The 24,670-nt window shown below is 37.0% G+C and overlaps 1 protein-coding gene and 3 long non-coding RNA genes across 4 annotated transcripts; 2 read left to right on the top strand and 2 right to left on the bottom strand.

Moving 5' to 3' along the window:
* Positions 1–2,679: 2,679 nt before the first annotated feature.
* LOC110788799 (uncharacterized) lies at positions 2,680–4,895 on the bottom strand. Its single transcript, XM_021993437.2, has 3 exons — positions 4,122–4,895; positions 3,880–4,026; positions 2,680–3,822 (listed from the first exon to the last, which is right to left on the bottom strand). Exons 1-3 carry the CDS (start codon positions 4,893–4,895, stop codon positions 2,680–2,682), a joined length of 2,064 nt encoding a protein of 687 aa, XP_021849129.2.
* A 6,742-nt stretch (positions 4,896–11,637) lies between these two features.
* Positions 11,638–24,038, bottom strand: LOC110775876 (uncharacterized). The gene is made up of 4 exons (XR_008924811.1): positions 23,750–24,038; positions 23,579–23,647; positions 22,410–22,480; positions 11,638–11,816 (listed from the first exon to the last, which is right to left on the bottom strand). It is a non-coding gene; the product is annotated as an uncharacterized lncRNA (long non-coding RNA).
* On the top strand, positions 12,427–14,683 carry LOC130464409 (uncharacterized). The gene is made up of 4 exons (XR_008924809.1): positions 12,427–12,691; positions 12,816–13,053; positions 13,566–13,629; positions 14,613–14,683. It is a non-coding gene; the product is annotated as an uncharacterized lncRNA (long non-coding RNA).
* Positions 19,705–21,937, top strand: LOC130464410 (uncharacterized). The gene is made up of 4 exons (XR_008924810.1): positions 19,705–19,945; positions 20,070–20,307; positions 20,820–20,883; positions 21,867–21,937. It is a non-coding gene; the product is annotated as an uncharacterized lncRNA (long non-coding RNA).
* Positions 24,039–24,670: the final 632 nt, after the last annotated feature.

The raw sequence follows: 24,670 nt of genomic DNA, 5'->3' as shown, positions 1-24,670 counted from the left end.
ACAATAGCTAGGCCGTTTTATAGGCTCTGAGTACAATGGTTACCCTAATGATGTTCTACTCTTGGCCACCTTCTTCAATTTTGACCGCTTCTACTTGGACGGGTCCAATTTCTTTGGTGACCTGGGATTCATCTTCATGCTTTCGTTTTCCTCTGACTTCAGCAGAATCTTGCTTCCATGCTGACGGGTTGAGGGTCGTCAGGTAACAATCCCTAGCCTGTTGTTGATCTCCATGTATGGTGCCTATGACTCCATCATCGCACACGAACTTCAGAAGCATCAGATGGGTGACGACTACAGCCTTGATCTTGTTTAAGGTGGGTCGTCCCAGGATGACATTGTATGCCGTCAGGTCTTTGACGATTAAGAAGTCTACTTCCATTTTCCGCCCATTCTGCCTATCTCCAATTCGAACTGGTAGAGTGATAACGCCAACAGGATGAATGATACTCCCTCCAAAACCAATGATGGGATAGTGAATTCTTTCGATGGCTTTGGGATCGTGTACTAGGCGATTGAGGCATTCTAGACTCATTATGTCGGACGAGCTTCCCGTGTCTATTAGTATGCGCTTAACTCTCATGTTAGCTATCTTGAATTCAACCACGAGTGGATCATCGTGCGGCGTGGCTATCCGTCCACCGTCTGACTCACATATTTCAATCTTTGGGAATGGGTCCATGGGTGCTTTGGCTGACAGCAGCACCTGCCCTAAGCGGCGAGCATAATCCTTCTGTCCTCTCATGGTAGGTCCTCCAGCGGCTGGTCCTCCAGATATGACGGCTACAAATCCTCCGTCGCTATGTTGTCCCTTAGTCGGCGAGGCAGGGGACTTGTTCCTTTTGTGTTGGTTTTTTCCAAAGCCTTGAGCATTCTTCCGTAAGTAGTTCTTGAGATGTCCTTTGGAGGCTAGACCATCTAAAGCCCTCTTCAAGCTTCTACAATTCTTGGTTTCATGTCCTATATCTTCATGGAACTAGCAATATAACTTGGGATCTCGAGTCTCAGCAGGGGACTTCATGGGGAAGGGTCGATCAAGGTCGTACTTTGCCCTTACGTCTTTTAGTATGGTGAGAAGGTCTGTGTTGTATTCGAAATATTCCCGCTCTTGCGGCCGTTCTCTCTTGTGCCCCGGAAAGTTGGTATCATGCTCTTTAGAGAGAGCCCATGTGCCATTTACCCGTGGAGGCTTTCGGTCCACCTTATCCTTCTTCCCGGAGGAGTCTGTTGTTTCTCCAATCCTCCCTTCCTTTGACGCGCTGCATATTTCCGTTGCATGGATAAATGCTTCAGCCTCGTCTAGGACCTCTGCCATAGTCCTTACACTCTTCTTAACTAGGTCAAACTTGAAGGAGCCCTTCTTCAATCCCCTGATAAAGTTATCAAAAGAGACACCATCGGGCAAGTCTGGGATCTGTCCCGCCTCCAGATTGAAACGCTTCACGTAGCTTCTTAGGGACTCGTCCTTCCCTTGCTGGATCCGTCCTAAATGCATGCTAGTTTTCCTTTCTTCCTTGTGTGCCATGAACCTTGTAGAGAACAAAGTCTGTAATTCGCTAAAAGAGGCAATTGATCCTGGAGGCAGCCGTTCAAACCATTTAGGCGCTACTCCCTTAAGCGTGGCTGGGAAGTATTTGCACCAGGTGGATTCATTGGTTCCCTGTACGTACATGTGGTGGCGGTATGCGACAAGATGCATGCCGCGATCAGTGGTCCCCTCATAAGCTTCAATGGTAGGGGTTTTTACTTTGGGTTCCTTCGGGGTGTTCATAATCTCGTCAGAAAAAGGGGTACTCATGTGCCTTAACGTCAGATTGTTGAATCCTTGCTGAATATGATAGGTTGGCTCACGGCGGCTTGATAGTAGGCGGGGGCGCATGCTTACCCTATGGGGCGTCATCTGGGTTGGTCCACGTGTAGTGGGATAAAATGGCGGGTCTTCCATCACAGGGGTGGACCCGGTGTCTGACAGTTCAGATTCAGTCTCATAGTGCTCTTGACGCCTTGCAGCTGGTCGCAAGACGGCTGGGGGACTTTCCCTAGATGATGGTCGTAGGACCGGGTCCCTTCGAGGTAAGAAGGTGGGCGGGTCACGGCAATATTCTGAGTGCTCAGGCACAGGGCTAACTCCCCTGCTTGCTTGTGGACGAGAACCTTCTCCAGCTCTCCAGACGTTGGACCTGAGCGGCATTCTGCTTATCCGATTGACGCCTAGATTGAGGGGCCTCTGCGGAGCCGTCCTCTCAGCGCAGTAGATCAACATGTTCTTCCGAATTTCATCTTGCAGTGTAGTCCTCATCTGTTGTCGGAAGGTCTGATTCATTTGCTGTTGGAATCCTGTTAAAATCTCGCGTAGGGAGCCCACTGATACTGGCAAATCTAGATTCTCGTCCAACACGACGTCTCGGACTCTAGGGCTTAGATGGCCGCCTGGCGGAGACGCCTCGGTTATTGGTTCTTCTTCCACCACCACCTCAGCTTGCATTCGTCCTGGTGTGTTCCCTGCATTTTTTTTTTTTTTTTGCTAAGCAAGAGAGAAATATATTAATTGGATCAAACAATTACACCTTAAGCCAATTCCAAGACATACAAACCAACTAGGTTGGACTCTATGCCCTTGAAATCAGCAAACACAAAGCTATACAAGCTCTAAAACACAACCAGAATGCCTAAAGGCTATTACAAATTTGTGAACCATTCACTATCTCTCTTGCTTACATGCTTTGGCAGAACAACCTGAATTCTGCTCTTGACCATTTGGTTCAAATCCTTCATACTCTGACTGACAGTGGGAATGGAGTTATCCCAAAAACTTGTGTTTCTACACCTCCAGATCAGATAGACAGCAGCACCAACAGCTGCAAAATACACCTGCTTCCCGAACTTTGAAGCTTTACTTTGTCCAGCTTTCCTGACTAACTGAAACAAATTGCCATGAATAGAGAAACCTATCCACTGATGTACTGCTATAATAATTTGCTTACTATACTGGCACTGAAAAAAGAGATGCTGATGAGTCTCATCATCCAAGCCACAAATCAAGCAACTAGCAGATTGACTAATGCCTATCTTTGCTAGTTTGTCTGTAGTCTGGAGCTTTGATTGAACAGCCAACCAGCAAATGAATCTATGTTTTGGAATATTCAGCCTATTCCAAACCATTTTGTCCCAATGCACCCTTGGCTTGTCCCCTAGGAGTTTCTCATACACTTGTTTCACTGAATAATGAGGCATGTTCTCAAAATCTGCACAAGTAAAGAACTGTTTGAGCTGCTCCTTTGTATTGCACACTTGCTTCCAGTACCAGCTAGCAGTAGAACCAGGCTGATACTCCCACCAATCCCCATCCTTTAAGTAGACTGAATTAATCCACCTAATCCACACATTATCCTGCTTCTTGACTAAAGCGCAAACATATTTCCCCATAAAGGCAATATTCCACTTCTGAACATCTCTAAACCCCAACCCCCCAGTGTGCTTGTCACTACAGACTTTATCCCAAGCTATGTTGCTTGGTTTATGACTGAAAGCATGGCCACTCCATAGGAAGGCTCTGCAGATCTTCACTATATCTTGAAGAACACCTTTTGGAAGCACATAAATTTGTGCCCAATACATGTGCAAACTCAGTAAAACTGAATTAACAAGCTGCATTCTTGCTGTATAGGATAAATTCCTAGAACTCCAAATTTTTATCCTAGTGATCATCTTATCCACCAAATGAGCACACTGAGCCACAGAGATCTTCTTAGAACATATAGGGACCCCCAAATATTTGAATGGCAACATACTTCTAGAAAAACCAGAAACATCTACTACCCTCTGAATTTCAGATTCATGCATGCCATGACAGTAGATAGAAGACTTTTGTTAATTTGCCTTTAAGCCAGAAGTATTAGAAAACAACTTGAAAGCTTGAAGCAACAAGTAAATAGACTGATAATCTCCTTTGCTACAGATAATCAGATCATCAGCAAAACATAAGTGAGTAAGACCAATCCCCTTACACCTTGGATGAAACTGGAACTGATGCATAGAGCTCACTCTATTCAGAATTCTAGACAAATATTCCATGCAAATGACAAATAACAGAGGAGAGATAGGGTCTCCTTGCCTCAAACCTCTCTTGGATTTAAAAAACCATGCATAGAACCATTCAGCATCAAAGAAAACATGGGAGTAGTAACACATTGCATAACCATATCAACAAACTGCTTTGGGAAGTCCAAAAGAACCAGCATCTCCTGTAAGAACTGCCAAACAACAGTATCATAGGCTTTTTGAAGATCAATCTTCATAAGGCAGCTAGGCTTAACCCCTTTCCTCCCATAATGCCTGACTAAATCTTGCACAACCATAATATTATGAACTATGTATCTCCCATGAACAAAACCTCCTTGATTTTCCATGATGAGATCAGGAAGAACTTGTCTTAATCTCCCACACAAAACTTTTGTTATGCACTTATAAATGGTGTTGCAGCAAGAAATTGGCCTGAACTCACTCACATCCTTTGGACATTTAGTCTTGGGGATAAGAGTAATCACAGTGTGGTTCACCTCCTTCAAGATTCTTCCTTGCTGTAACATATCAAGAATGGCTGCAATGACTTCATCCCCAACAATATGCCAAGCATCTTTGTAAAAATAAGAGCCAAAACCATCTGGACCAGGAGCTTTTATACCTGGAATAGAGAAAAGATCCTTCTTAACTTCATCTGCTGTATAAGGAGCATTGAGTATAGCTTTATGATGATCCAAACAGACTGGCCCCTGCTGCACCACCTCCTTGTTAACTGGTGTTCTGTTATCAGAAGTACTACCTAGGAGCATTTTATAATAATCCAAAAAAGCTTTGGACACCCCATCAGCTGTATCTTTCCATTCTCCTTGCATATCATAAATGCTATACACTTGGTTCTGAACTTTTCTAGTCTTGATACTCTGATGAAAAAGAGAAGTATTCTCATCTCCATCTTTAAGCCAAGACAATTTTGCTTTATGACTGAGGAAAGCCAAATAAGCATTATGCTCTTTGTCCCTGCATTTGCAATTCGATTCGTTTCTTCAATGTGCCGTCTCTCTTCTTCACTAGCATGCTCTCTGTCAGGGTGTAGTTCGGCCATGACACTGTACCTCCCCAAAGACGGCGCCAAATGTTGTGGGAACTTTTACGGTGCTGACGTGGCACGTGCTCCTCGGAGGTATCAAGTATGACCTGGCACGAACTTCTGGCAACCTGCAAAACAAGAATATTCCCGTAGGAATATTCCCTCCGATGCTTAAGTAAGTATAAGCTAGAGAGATAAGTAATTTGTAGAGAGAAGGCAGAGCAAAGATAGGTTTTCTGTTGCTGAGCCAGAATTGATTGCCCTTTTACCTAGGGATCTGCACTATTTATAGTGCTAGGGTTACTCGGGAACTGGTCCCGCATGATTGAGTGTTTACGCAAGATTGGGACACGTGTCCTGCATTGGTTCTGTAGGCTTGTTTAGGCCCAATGTGGACCTCTTTATCGTTTGGGCCTGGGCTCTGTGCAGTTTTGGAAAATGCCCGTAGGCAAGCTTTTGGGCTCTTTCTTCTGGATTTTGATAGTGCAGTTAGGTGGCATTCTTTTAGGCCACATCAGTTGTCAACTTGTCTCTTCTTCTTCCTTCCCATTGCTTCATCTCACACTAATCCCCAAAATATGAAAACACAGTGTAAAATTGTTCTTTCTGCTTTGTACGTTGTTTGTTTTTTCAACTGAATCAAATTGACAAAATTGTAGAAATCTGGAAAATTGAATTGAATCGACAACTTGTGGCGACGCTGTTATTTTTTGGTACTACAAGAAAAAACTATTGCTAACAATGACATTAGTCACGAATTCCGGCATGTTGATGTCCCCAATAATCCAATATCCTTATTAGCCGGTTTATGGTGGACGCCACCAGCTATAACGCCGTAGAGGGTGGTATGATGAAGAAACACCATTGATAAAGATTGAGATTTTGAAGCTATTTTGGTGGAAGAGATGATGAATTGTCCCTGCAATTATCCGTAACTTACTTGGAAGTTGAAACAATATTGGAAAAGTCATAGAAATAATTACCCGCATTGAATTACTCAATTACAGAGTAATATTTGAACAAATGCGGGCCACATCACCTTCACTCAAGTATCACACATGTCACATTTGTCTGCCAAGTCAGGTGGGTAATTGACCCACTGGGTCAATTAAGTTTTCTCCTTTACTCACTGCTGGGAGTGCTCTAAGTAGTGCGGTAAGTCCGAAATCCAAAGTCCGACTAACAACAAGTCTGTAGTAGATTCTTTTAATTGAAATCAATTATACGGTATATATTTCACTTGATAACAATTGGTTTTAATAAATTAGTAAAGTATATGGTTAAAGTTGGTGTATGAATAGTGACAAAACTAAAAATGTTGCAATATTTATGAAATTGAGAAAAAAAATTTGCCTTAGGAGAATATTATAATTTCTGATTTTTTTCAAAAAAGTAGGATTTCTTGCGACACTGGAAAAAGTACATATTCAAAAATAGAAATGTGACACTTATAAAGAAACGCCAAAAATGAAAATGTGACACTTATTTAGAAACGGAGAGAGTATTTGTTTGAAATTTAAGGATGTACGTGTCGAGGATGTAACTTTTTCTACTTGATTTATTTTACATCGATTTATGTTGAGTCGTCTATGGCCGGTTTGTTTGAAAAATAACGACGCGTTTTGCTTAGGGGCAAGAGGCCCGTATGGCGGTATGGGTAGTCACTAGTTGGAAAGAATGCAATTATGCAAAATCCTTACAATTTACGGTTTTATTGTTTTACAATTTACATACAATGTCTTCATTGGTCGATATACTACTAGTTGTGGTCGAAATTATATTTTAAAAAAAAGGACACGTACTTTCTAAGTTTAACGTTCAACTGTGGCACAATTAGTTACATTGATCATCTGAATTCATCAAACAACTTAATTTAATATTTGAATTAGTGTGTGGCTCGGGCGATGCCCCGAACGCTATATTGAATAGTTAAAATTTTAGATTTTTTTGAGCTCAATATTTGACGAAATGCATGTATACCTTAAAGTGAAAAACATCAATTAAGTTTGTCAACTACACAAATACACTACGTCATTTATCATGCCAAGTAATTTTTCAATTAGATCATCTTACAATTGTATAGTGCTTCAAATTAATAACACCAAATTAGATATAAGCAGCTATGCAAGGTATTTCTATAGTTGATGCTTATGAGATTCATGACATCATGTGTCTTCATAGTTGTACTAATTATATATTTTTATTTTTTTTCAAAATATTCCATTGAAAATAAAAAATCAAATAAAAATTTAGTTGGTTTAGACTTCATGTTAACATTTATTTATAAATTAATGTGAAGAAATAAATCACAATTGGTGGTTGGTTAAGATGGTAATGAGAATTATCATTCAGACATGAGGTCTAGAGTTCGAACGTCATTGTATTGATTTTTGGTTATCCATGACATGACATACCACTTGCCACTTGGTGAATGAATGATGTGGCGCAAAGGGAAGAGTACTACGTGACACATAGACGTTTTCCAAAACGTGTTTTAATATATTAGTATAGATTTTGAGCAAGGACAAGGCTACCAAGTTAAATTGTTAACTTGCTCTTGGAAAAAAAAACATTATAGATAGTTACAATGAGAATAAGTGTAGGAGTATGTGGGAGGAAGGGTTGGTTATCACGGGATTTTGTGTTGTTTCTGATTTGGTTGATCAGAGGTGTTAATTGTTAAGTCTTAGTTTAAGTTTGCAATGAGTTTTTGGCTCATTGCACTCAAAATTTCAGATTTGAGCACTCCTCATGTTATGGGGGTTAATAAACATACTACCAAGTATGTGCTTCTTCCCTTTGACTTGAAGTTTCGTTTCCTTGTGAATTGTGATGTTACTTTCTTCCATGTTTTGCCTTGTCTTTCAAGCTGCAGAGGAAGTTATCAGTGGATCATTTCAATTGTTTTGACCCAAGTTTCATCCCAAACATAAAAGGAAATACAGGAAATATATTATATATGTATCCCAAACGGAAGCTTTTGCTTTTATTGTTCCTTGTAAAGCTGTGTAAGCCAGAGCAAATAATGCTCGGTTTGGTAGATGGTTCATGTAGGGTCTTTAGTGGCCTAGTAGTTTATGTGTTTTAATCTTTGAACTCTTTTAATTATGTATGTTAAGCTTATGTCAAAAAAGCGACTTTTTTGTTTTTGTGTGTGATAGAGAGTAAAAGCTAAATGAACAAAACAAAAGCAAAGTCGTACATAAAAAATACTGCCTAGTACGGAGTATTAAATAAAGTTCCCATATTTCCTTTTAAAAATAAATTCTCCCATATTATTCCTTTGATTTATTATTTACGCCTTAATGTAGGTTTACAAAGCTAAAACCACCGCTGAGCCTAGTAGCGTGGGCTTGTGACCCAAGTGGGAGCATTAAAGTGTTGGAATATAACAACCTCAAAGTTACATCATCACTGATGCTGAGACCAAAAGGGGGTAGGGTTACGGGGAGTGCCGACCGCAACATGCGCGGTATCTCTCCCGCAAGACCAACAAACCCCCCTACAGCACTCACTCGGCTGACTACGAACTTCTAAAATGAACCACCACTTTTTATTTTGATTCTATCCTTCTAATCTTACTCCAGTATATTTTTTATTTGTTGGTCCCAATGGTTGCTTGTATAGTTTGTATATTTGTTGGTCCCAATAGTTGCTTGTATAGTTTGTATAAATCAGTGCACAGGTTATTGTTGTTAATGGGAGTGTATTTTTGTTGGTTGAATGAATAGCACATTTTACTATTCTCGAAATTAGTAAAATGAACCTTGATCAAACACAGTCGTGTTGGTTGTTAAACGAGCTCATTTAACTCGAAAAAAAGTTTGGCATATATTTGAATGGAATAATATGAAAACAAATGTTTGATCAAATATAAGTTTTAGACTTATAGTTGATGTCTATCAATTTGAGTTGTAGACCTTAACGCCAATTTGCTAATATTTGGGCTCACTTTTAGTTATTTGGTCTGTTCAAGTTAGAATTAACGCACAATACTTGTCTCGGCCTGATTCCTTTATGGTTAGTTTGATAATTTTGCAATGCTCACAAGAATTTTGTAGCAGTTTAAGCTTAGAATCAGAATCATACGTACACCGTTTTTTTTATTTCACTAGATAGATAATTAAACTGAATTTGTATATTCATAGAGTAAAATGTATACCGTATTTAATTACCCTTTTCTTCTTCCCCTGCGTCTCTATCTATCGCACTGATATAAAGATATCACATCATATATTTAATACCCTTCTCATGGAAGACACAATAACTGAAAACAATTGGATCATCACTTAATGAAATGTAACTTAAAACAATTGGATCATCACTTTATTAATAGTTTAACTTTTACCACTTATTTAAGAATGTTAGGTTTGTAAAGACTTCCCACATTAAGAAAATGTAGAGATTTTGCTAGAGTTATATACGGTTATGAAGGATTGATTTTTGCCGGGCATAGTTACGTGGGCCTGTGACCTATGTGGGGGCAATAAACTGTTGGAACAGTTGCAATCATCATGCTGTTTGGGGGCGGCCTATTGGATAGGGAGGTGGCTCCTCTAACTTGGGGAAGTCCGCCTAGAACTCAAAACGCAACGCGTATGACTTGTGTAGTTAGATTGGACCATCATTTTTTTTAGGCAAAACAAAAAAAAAAAAAAATTATTTTATAAAGGACAAATTGTTTTTTACCGCCTACAAAAATCGAAAAATTGTTTTTTACCACCTAAAAAATTAAAACTTGTATTTTACCACCTACAAAATAATTAAAACTTGTTTTTTACCACCTAAAAAACGAAAAAATAGATGAAACCTTTATGTATGACTACCTAATTCAAGTTTCCTCCAATTTTATACATTCCTTGTGTGATTTTCTTTAACTCTTTCACCCTTCGCTATTTACTTTCATTAAATTTTGTCAATTTTATAAATTAATGGTGGTGAAAAATTATGTAAATTAATTGAAAATAAGGAAGCGGGGGAAGAAAATAGAGTTAAATACATGAAATTGTGGAAGAATAGAACATATTAGAAGTATTACCGTTATTGTGACCCCCTACATAACATTTTTATCTATTTTTTCATTTTTCAGGTGGTAAAAAACAATTTTTAAAATTATTTTAGGTAGTAAAATACAAGTTTTAGTTTTTTAGGTGGTAAAAAACAATTTTTTGATTTTTTTAGGTGGTAAAAAACAATTTATCCTTTTATAAAAGGTATTTTTTTTTTTTTTTGCCTAATTAAAACCAAACGTGAATGACTTGTATGACTACAGTTGGGTGAATATGATAGTCAGCACGTGACAATGAGCTAAGTTGGGTGAATAAGCATAACAATTCACGTAAAATAATATTCCTAAGCTTCAACTAAAACCCACACAGTGAGAGATTACGAGAGTTACGGGTGCTAATGGAGCCTACACGTTCGAGAACAACCCGCAAACACGCTCGGTCACTGAGAAAATGAACAAGGTCCAGCTAAATTTCAAAGCTCGTTTGGTAAATGAACCTTGATCAAACAACAATCGTGCTGATAGTTAAAGTAGCTCATTTAGCTCGAAAAAAGTTGGCATATATTTGAATGGAACAATATGAAAACAAATGTTTGCTTAAATAAAAGTTTTATACTTACTGATAGTTGATAGCTATTATCTATTTGAGTTGTAAACCTTAAGACCAATTTGCTAATATTTGGGCTCACTTTTAGTTGTTTGGTTTGTTCAAGCTAGAGCCTGGAACGCACAAATTCTCGTCTCGACCTGATTCGTGTGCGGCCCTATATGAGAAATTAAGTTCGGCGTTGAATGGTTGCTATTGTGCGGTGCCCGTTTATATGCACCATATGCTAATTAGAGTCGAGCACAATTATCAAAACGATAGTAAACTAGTTCTACGAATTTGTTTATTCATAGAGTAAATTGTACACCGTATTTTATTGCCTCTTTCTTCCTCCCTCGCGTCTCTCAGTCGCTCTGATATAAAGATACTAGTCTTATCTGCACGCGATGCGTGCGAGATAATATCATAACTTTAAATTATTTTATTGCAACTAATGACCAAAAGAAAGTAACGTAAAATCCAAAACAAATAAGCAAAGACCTCAGTTAAGGGAGCACACCCCGCATCCCTTACTGACATACACAACCAGAAAACAACATAAAGGCTAAGAAAAACAAAACAGCACCAGCAGGCCAAAAAAAAAAAAGCAAGGCCACAAAGCAGTAGAACCCCAGCAACAGCAGGCGAGGCCAAAGACACAACAGGAGCACACAGCTGAACCAAAACAACATTGCAGCAGAAGCAAAGCCATAGAGTACAGCAGGACAACAGTGTAGGAAAGGCAAAACTTCACCAGAAACAACTTGTAATAAACCTGCAAGGCCAGAAGCTAGAACTTGAAACAACCAAGAGCCACAACAACCATGCCATAAGACAAAAAAAAAGAACCAAAGCAAGCCAAAAACATGAACCAAATTTGAGAGAATTTAGTAACGAAAACTCAATTCAAAAAGAGAATTTAGTTATTACAACTAATCACACTATGCAAGAAAATATGCAAGAAATAACGCTTGCAAAGTTCATCCAAAAAAAATTCCAATAAGGCAATAATAAAATCTTGCGCCTGAAACTTGCACAAACACCTGACTATACTCCAAGGTTTTAGTTTCATCCAGACAAATAATAATTCCCCAAGTATGTGCTGCCATAACCTACATGGAAAGAATTTATAACAGAAATCTCAAATAAGGCAATAGCCATAGTGTCATACGTACTCTGCCCACAAAAAAATGACAAACTTACCAATCTACGAATCAAATTCTTCAGTTAAGCAAGATACACACACATTGCAAAATTAGAATATTAGCAACAGTCACAACTCACGACATATAGACAACCACTACCATAAGGGCCTAACACAACCCGAGCAGCTGTTTGCAGCGCCATCAAATTTATCAAAATATTATAAAGAAAAGCACCAAATTGGAAATAACTAATCTTTGATATTTAGCAAACTGAAACAACCGTCAAACATGACCAAATAGAACCCAACAATAACCTTCAATAGTATTCCACAACACATAGTTTACCATCAGAAATCAAGAATGGCGTTGTAATCCCCCGTAATTTTATAAATCTTATTAATACATTTTAACGTATAGTTAATTATATTTAAATAGAATTTACGAATTTTAGAAATAAAAATGTAATTAACGAATATTTATTTTTATACGTTTTAAATATTTCAACGATTTATGAAATTAAAATAATTTTAGAATTTCATGTTGAAAATAAATCGAATTACGAAACCGATTGAATTTAGAGAACGTTCCTAATCGATTTTGGAATGAAATCCTAAAACTAAGTTCCTAATTCTAGCCCACTTTGGTAAAGCCCATTGTGATAAACCTAAACCCCCATAATCTCATCTCACGTGAAACCAAAGAAACAACAAAAGAAAAATCTCTCTCCTTCATCCTTCACCCTTCACGTGAACCCTCAAACCCTCAAACCTTGCAGCCGCCAGCCACCAGCCACCGCACACCGCCTGCACCACCCTCGCCGTCGGCGTCTCCTCCTTCGTCCGGTAAACCTCCCTCCTCTCTTATCTCTTTCGTTCTCCTCCGTTCTCCTTCTCCTCTCACGTTTTCCTTTTCGTGATTGGTTTTCCTTTCGTTCCTCTCCTCCTTAATGCTCGTGGTTTTGTGCAGCAACCACCACCCACCTGCGAAACTGACCGCGACAGCCACCGTCCTGTGTCGTCGCCGACCAACCAGCACCAACTTCGCAATCCTTCCACACGCAAACAGTCCTCCCTTTGGCTTGCTCCTTGCTCACGGCACCACCACCAACGACCCGAGCAACCCTCGCTGCCACCATCGACAGCCGCCACCGCCGCTGCCGCGCCATCTCCGACCGCCGTCCAACCACTCTTCATTCTTTCTTTTGGTTAATTCTTAACCCTTAAATTAATTAATGTTTTAATTACGTTTTAATGATTTAATTATGTTTCTTGAATTTAAATTATAAGTTTTATGATTTGATTATGAATTTCAAAAATTATATGTTTGCATAATTAGATTATTAATTTCAGATTATATAAATGCATTGAACTATTAATTTTTAATTATTTAAAGAATGAATTTTAAGGTTTTTAATGATTTAAATCATGGTAGGATGTTTAGGAATTATTAAATTTATTGTTTTTATGATTTCAAACATGTTAATTATGTTTCGGAGTAGTTTGAAAGTAGTTATATTGCTGGAAATTTAAAGTATGATGCTTTGAAGAGTTTTCAACGAATTTCAATAATTAATATAATAATTATGATGCTAGAAATCAAATATTCAAGTTTCGATATTGGAAAATGTTCTAATTATGTTTATGAAGGGTTTGAAGCTCCCTAATGTTGCTGAAAATTCAATATGAATTGATATGAGTCTATATTGGTTGTTGTTAGGTGGAGAATTCTCCGTAGGCGACTTTTGAATTATTAAAGTGGTCTTGCAGTTTGTTTACACAAGGTACGTACATACCTGTGTGCTTGGAATGTGTGCTAATTGTTGAAACCATGTTGAACTTGTTGGTGAACTTGGTTGTGTTGAGATTGTTGTTGAACTTAGTTATGTTGATATTATTGACGAACTCGGTTAGGTTGAAATTGCATGTTTAATACTGTTGGACGGACATAATGAACTTATATTGCATTATGAGAATTGTAACATGTTAGTATGGAAGATTGATGCAAACATGTTTGATTGGGAACACTAGATTATTTAGTATATAATTCAGATCAGTTAATTGTTGTTCCCTTTTAGCTTTTCACTACTTTATGAGGGCGGATGACCTCATTTAGTAAGTTGAAACCTTATACCCATATACAGGGGTTGATCAGTATTAGAGAAAAGATTGGAGTTAATTGGAATGAGTCTTGTTTGATGCCTCTGTGATCACTTACTCAATTCCAAGATAAAAACAGTTATAAATAAATGTGAGTTGCATGCCTTATGTGATTGTTGAGTCATAACAGGGTGTCAATTTGTAAATCATGTAAAGTGAAACTGAGTAGCAATAGCTTTAGACTGTGCACGTCTAAAGTGACGGACAAACAGGAGTTGGGGTTCATGGTGGTAGCCCATGGCCTTTCATTCGGACCGGATTGATCACCGCGTCCTATTTTCAGTCAAACGTTCCTCGATATCGCAGGTCACTGAGGTTACGGAGTCGCGCCCGTACCTCGTCTAGCTAGAAAACTCGGTCCATTGCCTATTTCAATTAAAATAATATTATTGTTATAAAAGTCTAGTCCAGTCTAGCCTAGTCTAGTTAAGTATGGTCGTCAGATTATCATGCTTTGTCTGCCCTTAATTATGTTTAATAGTATCATGTTAGGATTATTATTGCTTTAGTATGTAGTACTCAGCTTTGCTGATTACGTGCTTTGTTTGTGTGTGTTGATCATGGCTATGCCTTATTGATCCTGTGATGACCCATCTTTGGTGAGCAGTCTCTAAGGATCAATAAGCGTTGCCCATCTACAGGTTTGAAGATGATGCATCATTGGGATCGGGATTAGAGAGCTTGTTGTTCATTTGATTTTCTAAGTTGGATTTGGTTTGTTTAAGTGGACTCTAAAACTTATTGAATTAGTAACATTAACTTTGTTTTTCGTTGATTGGTTTTTGGGATTTATTCTGAAAATGATTATTTATAAACCTACAGTTAGTTTTATGTTTTCCGCTGCAAAATTCTGAATAAGCCGTTACGTTTTCACACGGGCGATAATGCCTTGATAATTCTCTACGTTTTATATTAAAATGTTCTTTTAGAAAAGAGAGAATTGTCGGGGTGTTACAAAGTGGTATCTAGAAGCTAAGGTTTTACTTTAATAAATTTTTAGGCACCTAACTATCTAGTTATTTAAAATAAAATTCTTAAAAATCGAGCTATAGTGTTCAAAAATTGGTACTTTTTTGGGGGGGCCGATTTCCTTTTATCTTGTTTGAAAGAACATAATATTTCTTATTTAAGTTTGAAATCAAATTATTTATTCAAGTTAAAGTGATACTTTCGAAATTTTTATTTTTCTTATTATTTATTATTCAAAAAATGTGTACATTTTTTTTTAAAGAAGTTCAAAAAAAAAAAAAAAAAAAAATTTTAGTTGTTTCAAGATTTAGAATTCGTTATTTAGGAAATATAATTTTTTTCGAATTAATAACTTTATTTTCGAATTTATTCGCTACGCATTTTCTTAACATATTTCACTTTATTTATTTTCTATTTTTATTTATGTTATTATTCTATATTATAATTTTCTTATATTATTCCAATGCTCTAGTTTATGAGAGATGGGTAGTATAAGAAGGGCATATAAGATAGAATTATATGTGCATTAGTAGCTAGCCAAGGAAAGCATAAGAAATTGATTGTTATGTATGTGCGTGTGCTAATTGTTTAATGTTACATTTACATGTGCATAAAGAATTGTTTGATTCCACCAAACTTATTGATCATTGAACCTTGTTTATGTTTTGGCTGGAAAATCGTTAGTGAGACCTTGAATTGTTTATTTCAGTAATAAAATGTTTCTTTCCAAGTACACCAACATAGGATCCTTCGAGAAACTTGATATAGAAACCCCAGATATTTACGTGAAGAAAATCATGTTTGGATGTGAATATTATGCTAAAGTTCAAGGGCAACCTATCTTAATGAGAAAGGATATCATAGCAGCCACTATCATTAATTGCTTACCTAACCAAATGTCATACCTAGAACTCAAAGATATGTTTAAAGACATGCATTCTCATTATGGAACACCAAATTCGGCTAAGTATGGGACTAGGATAGTAGTTCGAGATACGACTCGGAGATTATGACCACCACTATTGAGGTAGCAGAAAGTGGATTAATAAGGGTAAAGACATAGGGAATCATGCTTGGGATGCCGTTATAGAGGAACCTATAGGAGTTGGTGTAAATAATGATCTAGAGGAAAATGATGTAGCCGTTGAGGATGAGAATGTAGAGGTTGAGGCAGAAAATCCTAACCCAAAGACCTATGAGCCTACCATTGAGATCCCTGGTAAGGTGTGAAAGAAGATTCGGATCCGGAGGAAGAGTTCAACGAATACTAAAATCTAGATTTCACTCCACAAGTTTCCAAGGAAAGAGCAGATAGGCAAGATGCCTTAAACGTTTGAAGTTGTAATAGTTAGTTAGTTCCTTTATGTTTTAAAGAATAAGTAGCAAAGCTATAACAGTTTAAAGTTAAAGTAATATGAGATCGAGTTATTCTTTATTCTTTTCAAGGATGTAATAAACCTTTATAGAATTAGCAATAAAAGTTAAAGTATTCTTTCCAATTTGAGAATTCCATAATTCGCCCAGCGGTAGTTTATATTTATGTCATAGAACCTTTATTTTATTTTGAGGACAAGTACGTTATTATGGTTTAGAAATTGTTATTAATATTGTTTTGAGGAATAAAATTTTCTTTAGGAAATACAAGTTCCTTTTGAGGAATTAAAGTTAAATATTTAATTATCCAAGTGGTCAATGATTTAGTTTGGGCACGCGAAGAGGAATAATTTCTTTTATTATTATTATTTGTGATGATTGAATTTGATTTGTTTCCCTCGATCGGATGTCCTTTATGTGAATGTCGTTCGCAAATGATAGAGGAGAATTATTTTGCAATGATTGTTGCACCTTCGTAAATGATTTTATGTGAATATTGTTTATTGAGGCGATCTCTATGGTCAAATCAAATATTGCTTGATATAGAATGACATGTAAGTGAGGTTTAGAACCTAAGATAGAGTATATTAATTTCAGGCCGTGTTATAGAATGACCAACAATAATGACTTAGTTGTTGTTATTCGCCTCTTGGCGGAAAAGCTGATCCAAGAGGGAACTGACCATCCCGATCCTGCCGGGGGCATGTTTGAGAGACTAGCCAAAGCTAAGTCACCATACTTTAAGGGGCTAACTGATCTTACTTTTTAGAGAACTAGGTTAGAGAGTTTGAGAAATTATTTGGGCCTGTGAACTGTCCTGAGAATATGAGAGTGGGTCAAGTTGTCATGTATTTGAAAGATGAAGCTGATTTATGGTGGAGAGAGAATAAAGTTAGGCTTAGCGCTGCTGAGAGATTCAATTAGGATTCAATTGGTTACTGCCTTAAGGAAACTCCTTTTATGAGAAAGCAAAAGGCACAAGAATTCATAAACCTTAGGATGAAATTGACTAAGTTTGTACAAGGCTAAGATAGACGTACTGTGAAATTCAGAAAGTAAATGTAAGGAACCATATTGGAAGATTGACCTCGTATAGATGTTTTGGGTAGTCCAAGAACCTTTGGTTATTTCTGTAATGCGAGTGAGGAAATTGATGAATAGGGAGCGTGAACTATTTTTCTGTAGTGTGTTAGAGGTGAATAAAGAACTTGGAGTCAAAATCGAAGATGTTGCCATTGTGAGTGAATTCATTGATGTGTTTCCGAGTGAAATTGCAAGTATGTTACCTGTTGGAGCCTTTGAGTCCACTATAAACTTAGTTCCTGGAACGACACCTATAACTAAAGCACCATATAGAATGACACCTCTCGAAATGAGCAAATTAAGACACAATTGCAAGAGTTGTTTCGTTAAGGGGTATATTAGGCCTAGTGCATCACCGCGGGAAGCTCCTGCGTTGTTTGTTAAGGAGAAAGATAAGAGTATCGAATTATGCATTGATTTTAGGAAATTAATCACCATCAAGAACATGTATCCTTTGCATAGGAGAGATGAAATATTGGATCAATTGAATTGGGCGAGTGTGTTCTCGAAGATTGATTTGTGTTCGAAGTATCACCAATTAAGGATAGCTGATAAGGGCCTAAGACCTCATTAGGACTCGTTATTGTCATTATGGGTTTAGAATAATGTCTTTTGGGTTAAACAATGCACCTGCCATAATTATGGATGTGATGAATAAGATTTTCCACGAATTCCGAATTAAGTTCGTTATTATATTGATGATATCCTGATTTATTCAAGGAATGAGAAAGAGCATGACAAACACTTGGGAATTATATTGGAGACGCTTAGAAAGAATTTATTTTATATGAATTAAGTATACGGATCTTGAAGTCATGTGTGTATAAGTAACATCGACGGAAAAGTGAAGACTAAATTGATTGAAAACTACGTTACTTAAGGGAATAAAATTAAGAGAAGATTCGAGTGGTCCAGGATCGTTAGAAATCATTTGTTGTCTTAAAAAGATGGGAATGTATGAATTGGTGGAAGTGCTAAGAGTTAAGACCAAGAGTTATGACATAAGGAGGTTTGGTAAAAAGGAAAAGTTGACCAGAAAGAGTCTCTGTAGATCCTGCTAAGATTCAAGATGTGAGTGAGTGACCTACTCCAAAGAACGTGTCCGATATTTGAAGTTCTCTAAGCCTAGACGACTATTATAGGAAGTTGTGAAAGAGTTTTCGAAGTAAGCAAAACCAATGACCAACTTGTTGAAAAAGGAATCGAAATTCAAGTGAAGTGAGAAATGGAGGAAGCTTTCTAGATTTAGTAATTGTCGCGTCAATTGAAACCTTATAAGGCTAACTATCAAACCCATGACCTAGAGTTAGATGTTATGGTGTTATCTACGAATATTTGGAGACATTACCTTTATAGAGCAACATGTAAGATCCTTACCGAGAACAAAAGTCTGAAATTTTGGCAATAAGGTCCAGTTGAATCTTTGGGACAACATTGAAAATGAATATTTCTTTCCACCCTGCAACCGATAGACAGATTGAGATTACTAACGGAATTTATGTTGAAAACCGGTGTTATTGACTTTAAGGGTAATTGGGAAGGCCACCTAGGTTCGATTGAATTTTCGTGCATCAATAGTTACCATGCAAGCATTACGATGTCACATGTTGAGGCACTGTATGGAAAGAATTGTAGAAGTCTTACTTGTTGGAATGAGTTTAGTGAGAATATTGTATTGAGGACATAATTCGTTGAGGAAGAAATACCCAAAGTTATTCCCTGAGATGAGTTACGAGGGCGTAACTCGTTTTCTTTAAGAGGGGTAGAATGCGATATAAATTCGCGCTTTTTACCTAATTTTATGGTGTTTTTATGCATTTTTATGCTTATTTTAGCAAATTATACATGTCGATGCAAGTAAATAGATTCTCCGCGTAAGAAAAAGGTGTTCATGAGTAATTCAAGAAACTTTAAGTTGGCAAAAGAGTGTACATAAATGCCACAAGTACTTCTACAATAAGAATAAGTTCAAAAGTTTGGAAAGATATGTGAATTTTCGTGTCAAGTTTCGGGACGAAACTTCTTTTAAGAGGGGTAGATTGTAATCCCCCGTAATTTTATAAATCTTATTAATACATTTTAACGTATAGTTAATTATATTTAAATAGAATTTACGAATTTTAGAAATAAAATGTAATTAACGAATATTTATTTTTATACGTTTTAAATATTTCAACGATTTATGAAATTAAAATAATTTTAGAATTTCATGTTGAAAATAAATCGAATTACGAAACCGATTGAATTTAGAGAACGTTCCTAATCGATTTTGGAATGAAATCCTAAAACTAAGTTCCTAATTCTAGCCCACTTTGGTAAAGCCCATTGTGATAAACCTAAACCCCCATAATCTCATCTCACGTGAAACCAAAGAAACAACAAAAGAAAAATCTCTCTCCTTCATCCTTCACCCTTCACGTGAACCCTCAAACCCTCAAACCTTGCAGCCGCCAGCCACCAGCCACCGCACACCGCCTGCACCACCCTCGCCGTCGGCGTCTCCTCCTTCGTCCGGTAAACCTCCCTCCTCTCTTATCTCTTTCGTTCTCCTCCGTTCTCCTTCTCCTCTCACGTTTTCCTTTTCGTGATTGGTTTTTCTTTCGTTCCTCTCCTCCTTAATGCTCGTGGTTTTGTGCAGCAACCACCACCCACCTGCGAAACTGACCGCGACAGCCACCGTCCTGTGTCGTCGCCGACCAACCAGCACCAACTTCGCAATCCTTCCACACGCAAACAGTCCTCCCTTTGGCTTGCTCCTTGCTCACGGCACCACCACCAACGACCCGAGCAACCCTCGCTGCCACCATCGACAGCCGCCACCGCCGCTGCCGCGCCATCTCCGACCGCCGTCCAACCACTCTTCATTCTTTCTTTTGGTTAATTCTTAACCCTTAAATTAATTAATGTTTTAATTACGTTTTAATGATTTAATTATGTTTCTTGAATTTAAATTATAAGTTTTATGATTTGATTATGAATTTCAAGAATTATATGTTTGCATAATTAGATTATTAATTTCAGATTATATAAATGCATTGAACTATTAATTTTTAATTATTTAAAGAATGAATTTTAAGGTTTTTAATGATTTAAATCATGGTAGGATGTTTAGGAATTATTAAATTTATTGTTTTTATGATTTCAAACATGTTAATTATGTTTCGGAGTAGTTTGAAAGTAGTTATATTGCTGGAAATTTAAAGTATGATGCTTTGAAGAGTTTTCAACGAATTTCAATAATTAATATAATAATTATGATGCTAGAAATCAAATATTCAAGTTTCGATATTGGAAAATGTTCTAATTATGTTTATGAAGGGTTTGAAGCTCCCTAATGTTGCTGAAAATTCAATATGAATTGATATGAGTCTATATTGGTTGTTGTTAGGTGGAGAATTCTCCGTAGGCGACTTTTGAATTATTAAAGTGGTCTTGCAGTTTGTTTACACAAGGTACGTACATACCTGTGTGCTTGGAATGTGTGCTAATTGTTGAAACCATGTTGAACTTGTTGGTGAACTTGGTTGTGTTGAGATTGTTGTTGAACTTAGTTATGTTGATATTATTGACGAACTCGGTTAGGTTGAAATTGCATGTTTAATATTGTTGGACGGACATATTGAACTTATATTGCATTATGAGAATTGTAACATGTTAGTATGGAAGATTGATGCAAACATGTTTGATTGGGAACACTAGATTATTTAGTATATAATTCAGATCAGTTAATTGTTGTTCCCTTTTAGCTTTTCACTACTTTATGAGGGCGGAGGACCTCATTTAGTAAGTTGAAACCTTATACCCATATACAGGGGTTGATCAGTATTAGAGAAAAGATTGGAGTTAATTGGAATGAGTCTTGTTTGATGCCTCTGTGATCACTTACTCAATTCCAAGATAAAAACAGTTATAAATAAATGTGAGTTGCATGCCTTATGTGATTGTTGAGTCATAACAGGGTGTCAATTTGTAAATCATGTAAAGTGAAACTGAGTAGCAATAGCTTTAGACTGTGCACGTCTAAAGTGACGGACAAACAGGAGTTGGGGTTCATGGTGGTAGCCCATGGCCTTTCATTCGGACCGGATTGATCACCGCGTCCTATTTTCAGTCAAACGTTCCTCGATATCGCAGGTCACTGAGGTTACGGAGTCGCGCCCGTACCTCGTCTAGCTAGAAAACTCGGTCCATTGCCTATTTCAATTAAAATAATATTATTGTTATAAAAGTCTAGTCCAGTCTAGCCTAGTCTAGTTAAGTATGGTCGTCAGATTATCATGCTTTGTCTGCCCTTAATTATGTTTAATAGTATCATGTTAGGATTATTATTGCTTTAGTATGTAGTACTCAGCTTTGCTGATTACGTGCTTTGTTTGTGTGTGTTGATCATGGCTATGCCTTATTGATCCTGTGATGACCCATCTTTGGTGAGCAGTCTCTAAGGATCAATAAGCGTTGCCCATCTACAGGTTTGAAGATGATGCATCATTGGGATCGGGATTAGAGAGCTTGTTGTTCATTTGATTTTCTAAGTTGGATTTGGTTTGTTTAAGTGGACTCTAAAACTTATTGAATTAGTAACATTAACTTTGTTTTTCGTTGATTGGTTTTTGGGATTTATTCTGAAAATGATTATTTATAAACCTACAGTTAGTTTTATGTTTTCCGCTGCAAAATTCTGAATAAGCCGTTACGTTTTCACACGGGCGATAATGCCTTGATAATTCTCTACGTTTTATATTAAAATGTTCTTTTAGAAAAGAGAGAATTGTCGGGGTGTTACAGGCGTACAATTAAGCAATAAACAACGGTCATATATTGACTATTTGGTGAAAATGACTGGTTATATACCTTGACTAAAGAATCCTCAAGTATACATCTTACTTATTCTTACCCATCACAATTAACCCCTAAAAATCAATATCTACATTAATTAATAAGAAACTCTAACAATTGGAGTAGAGAAAGAAAGATAGACCTGTTTAAAAACCAGTTTATGCGACTTCAAGTGCATGTTTCAGTTGATCAATCTCAAATGACTTCATCATGCTGCAGAAAATATATAAAAAGCTATTAGTTTAATTGACCATACACAGAAATGTAAGAAACAAACCTCGTAATTAAAAACAGACTGCTCATCATCATGATAATTAACATTATCATCATTTATATCCAATGGAATCATATCTTCTTATGAACTGCAATTTATCGCAAATCATCAAAACCCACACATTGCAGATCAAACTATATAACACAGCGGAAAGGAGGAAGCAAGAAACTATGCTCTCCCAATGTTACATACAGTTCTACTGATCGAAGATACTTCGTATATTGTTAATTAGCAGTTAGAAACATAGAGGTCCTATATACAATTTGATTTATTTTTCCATGTTTGTGAGACAGAGAGCTATAGGTTTCGCTTGATGTATATGGGCTTACATGTGTTCAAATTAAACATGTGTGAGGTGTACCAAAAAAGTACGAATCTCAAAAATTCCAGATCAAAAATTCCAGATCAAAAATTCTCCAGACCCTTATATCATCAGAGATGGGGAATCAGATAAAAAATTCCAGATCAAATTCAAGAAACAATCTCAAATTTTGGAAAAAAAAACCAAGAGCAAAATTAAAAGCAAAAATCAAATTCCAGAAACATCTCCATTTTGAAGAAAAATCATCTAATCAAGGTAAATCATCTAATCAATTGATAAAAAAAATGGCTAAGAAAAATCCCAAAATCCCTAGGAAAAAATTTTAGATTTATCGGAAACCCTAGTCAATTGATAAAAAAATTGACTAAGAACTGTAACCTAATCAATCAAATCTCCAACTCTAAGAACTGTAACCTAATCAATCAATTCCCCAAGACCTCATATCAAAACCAAATTGATCCTCATTTCTATTGACTATCACTACCCAAGACCTTGGATCAAATCCCTTTTACAACATTGTCTTTTTATTCCTCTTTTCACACAACATACCGCAAAAAAACTATACATTTTAATAACTTCCATTCCCATCAAATAACATACACCAAAAAGCATATAATAAACTTGATTCAACCAAAATACATACTAACTAAATCTAACAACAAAAATTCCCAAACAAACCAGCTCAACAATAATCAACTTTTCAAAAAATTCATACCTTGTATTTGGCAATCTCCTCCCTAACTTCCTTCAAATCACCCTTGGTAAAGATCAACCCAACATTTCCCTATAAAAATCCAAACAAAATCCAGTTAAATTAAATCAATTCCAAACAGAACCCAGTCAAATTCCATCAATTCCAAAAAAAAAAAGGTTCAAAAAAATATACCACCAACAATTGCTCGAGCTTGCGCAAGTTATCGTTACCAGTTTTCTCCGGATGAAGACGAATAGACCTCTTCATCATAGTATTCTTCCCCATCAAAACAACGGAGTCACCTCTTAGACCACTCCCGATCCCCTGGAGCTGATTCGAACCCACATTGTCGGCAGACGATCAACACTTGGCTGTACTCGTCCAAGAGTGGGCATAGCTTCTGGTCATATGCGATCGTCTTCTCAGCCTTCGTTGGTTTCACGGCCATTGTTGATGAATGATGTTTTCAAACTTTTGAACAAATCTGGGAAATTAGAGTTACTGTCTTGATTTTGTCGGGGGATTTAAACAAAATCGAGGGCAAGCAAAGTTGTGAGAACGGATTTGTCAAGGCGGACATCGAAACGGGATTTGTCAAAGCGGACATCGAAACGGCGCCGTCTCTTTAACCTCCGGTAGATTTGTTTGTCACCAAAAAGCATATAATCAAGAAGATCGAAGGAGATGATGAAGAAGATCGAAGAGGATTTGAGGAAGAAGATTGAAGAAGATCCGTAGAGGAAGAAGATCCGAGAGAGACAACGGGAGGGAGGAAGGAGAGAGAAAACGGTGGTTCAGAAAGGGTTAGGGTAGTTTAGAATAGGGGGTACATTAGTCTTTTTAATTAGGGACACGAAAAGTGTGATTACGAAAGTAACCTCAGCTGTTCCTTTATATAATAGAGATGGAATCATACATTTAATTACCCTTCTAATTGAAGACACAATAACTCAAAACAATTAGATCATCAATTATTAATGTTTACTTTTCATGTTAATAGCAGAATATTTGTAAAGATCTTCCCACATAGAAAAAATATAGAAGTCTCGCCATGTTATTATATTTAGTAAAAATGCAAAATATTTGCCGGGCTCATTCACGAGGGCCTGTGAC

Source organism: Spinacia oleracea, chromosome 6 (assembly GCF_020520425.1).
Source record: "Spinacia oleracea cultivar Varoflay chromosome 6, BTI_SOV_V1, whole genome shotgun sequence".
In the NCBI taxonomy this organism is placed as follows: domain Eukaryota; kingdom Viridiplantae; phylum Streptophyta; class Magnoliopsida; order Caryophyllales; family Amaranthaceae; genus Spinacia; species Spinacia oleracea.
The sequence above is the reverse complement of the archived record's forward strand: the minus strand, read 5'-3'. Positions and strand labels throughout refer to the sequence as shown.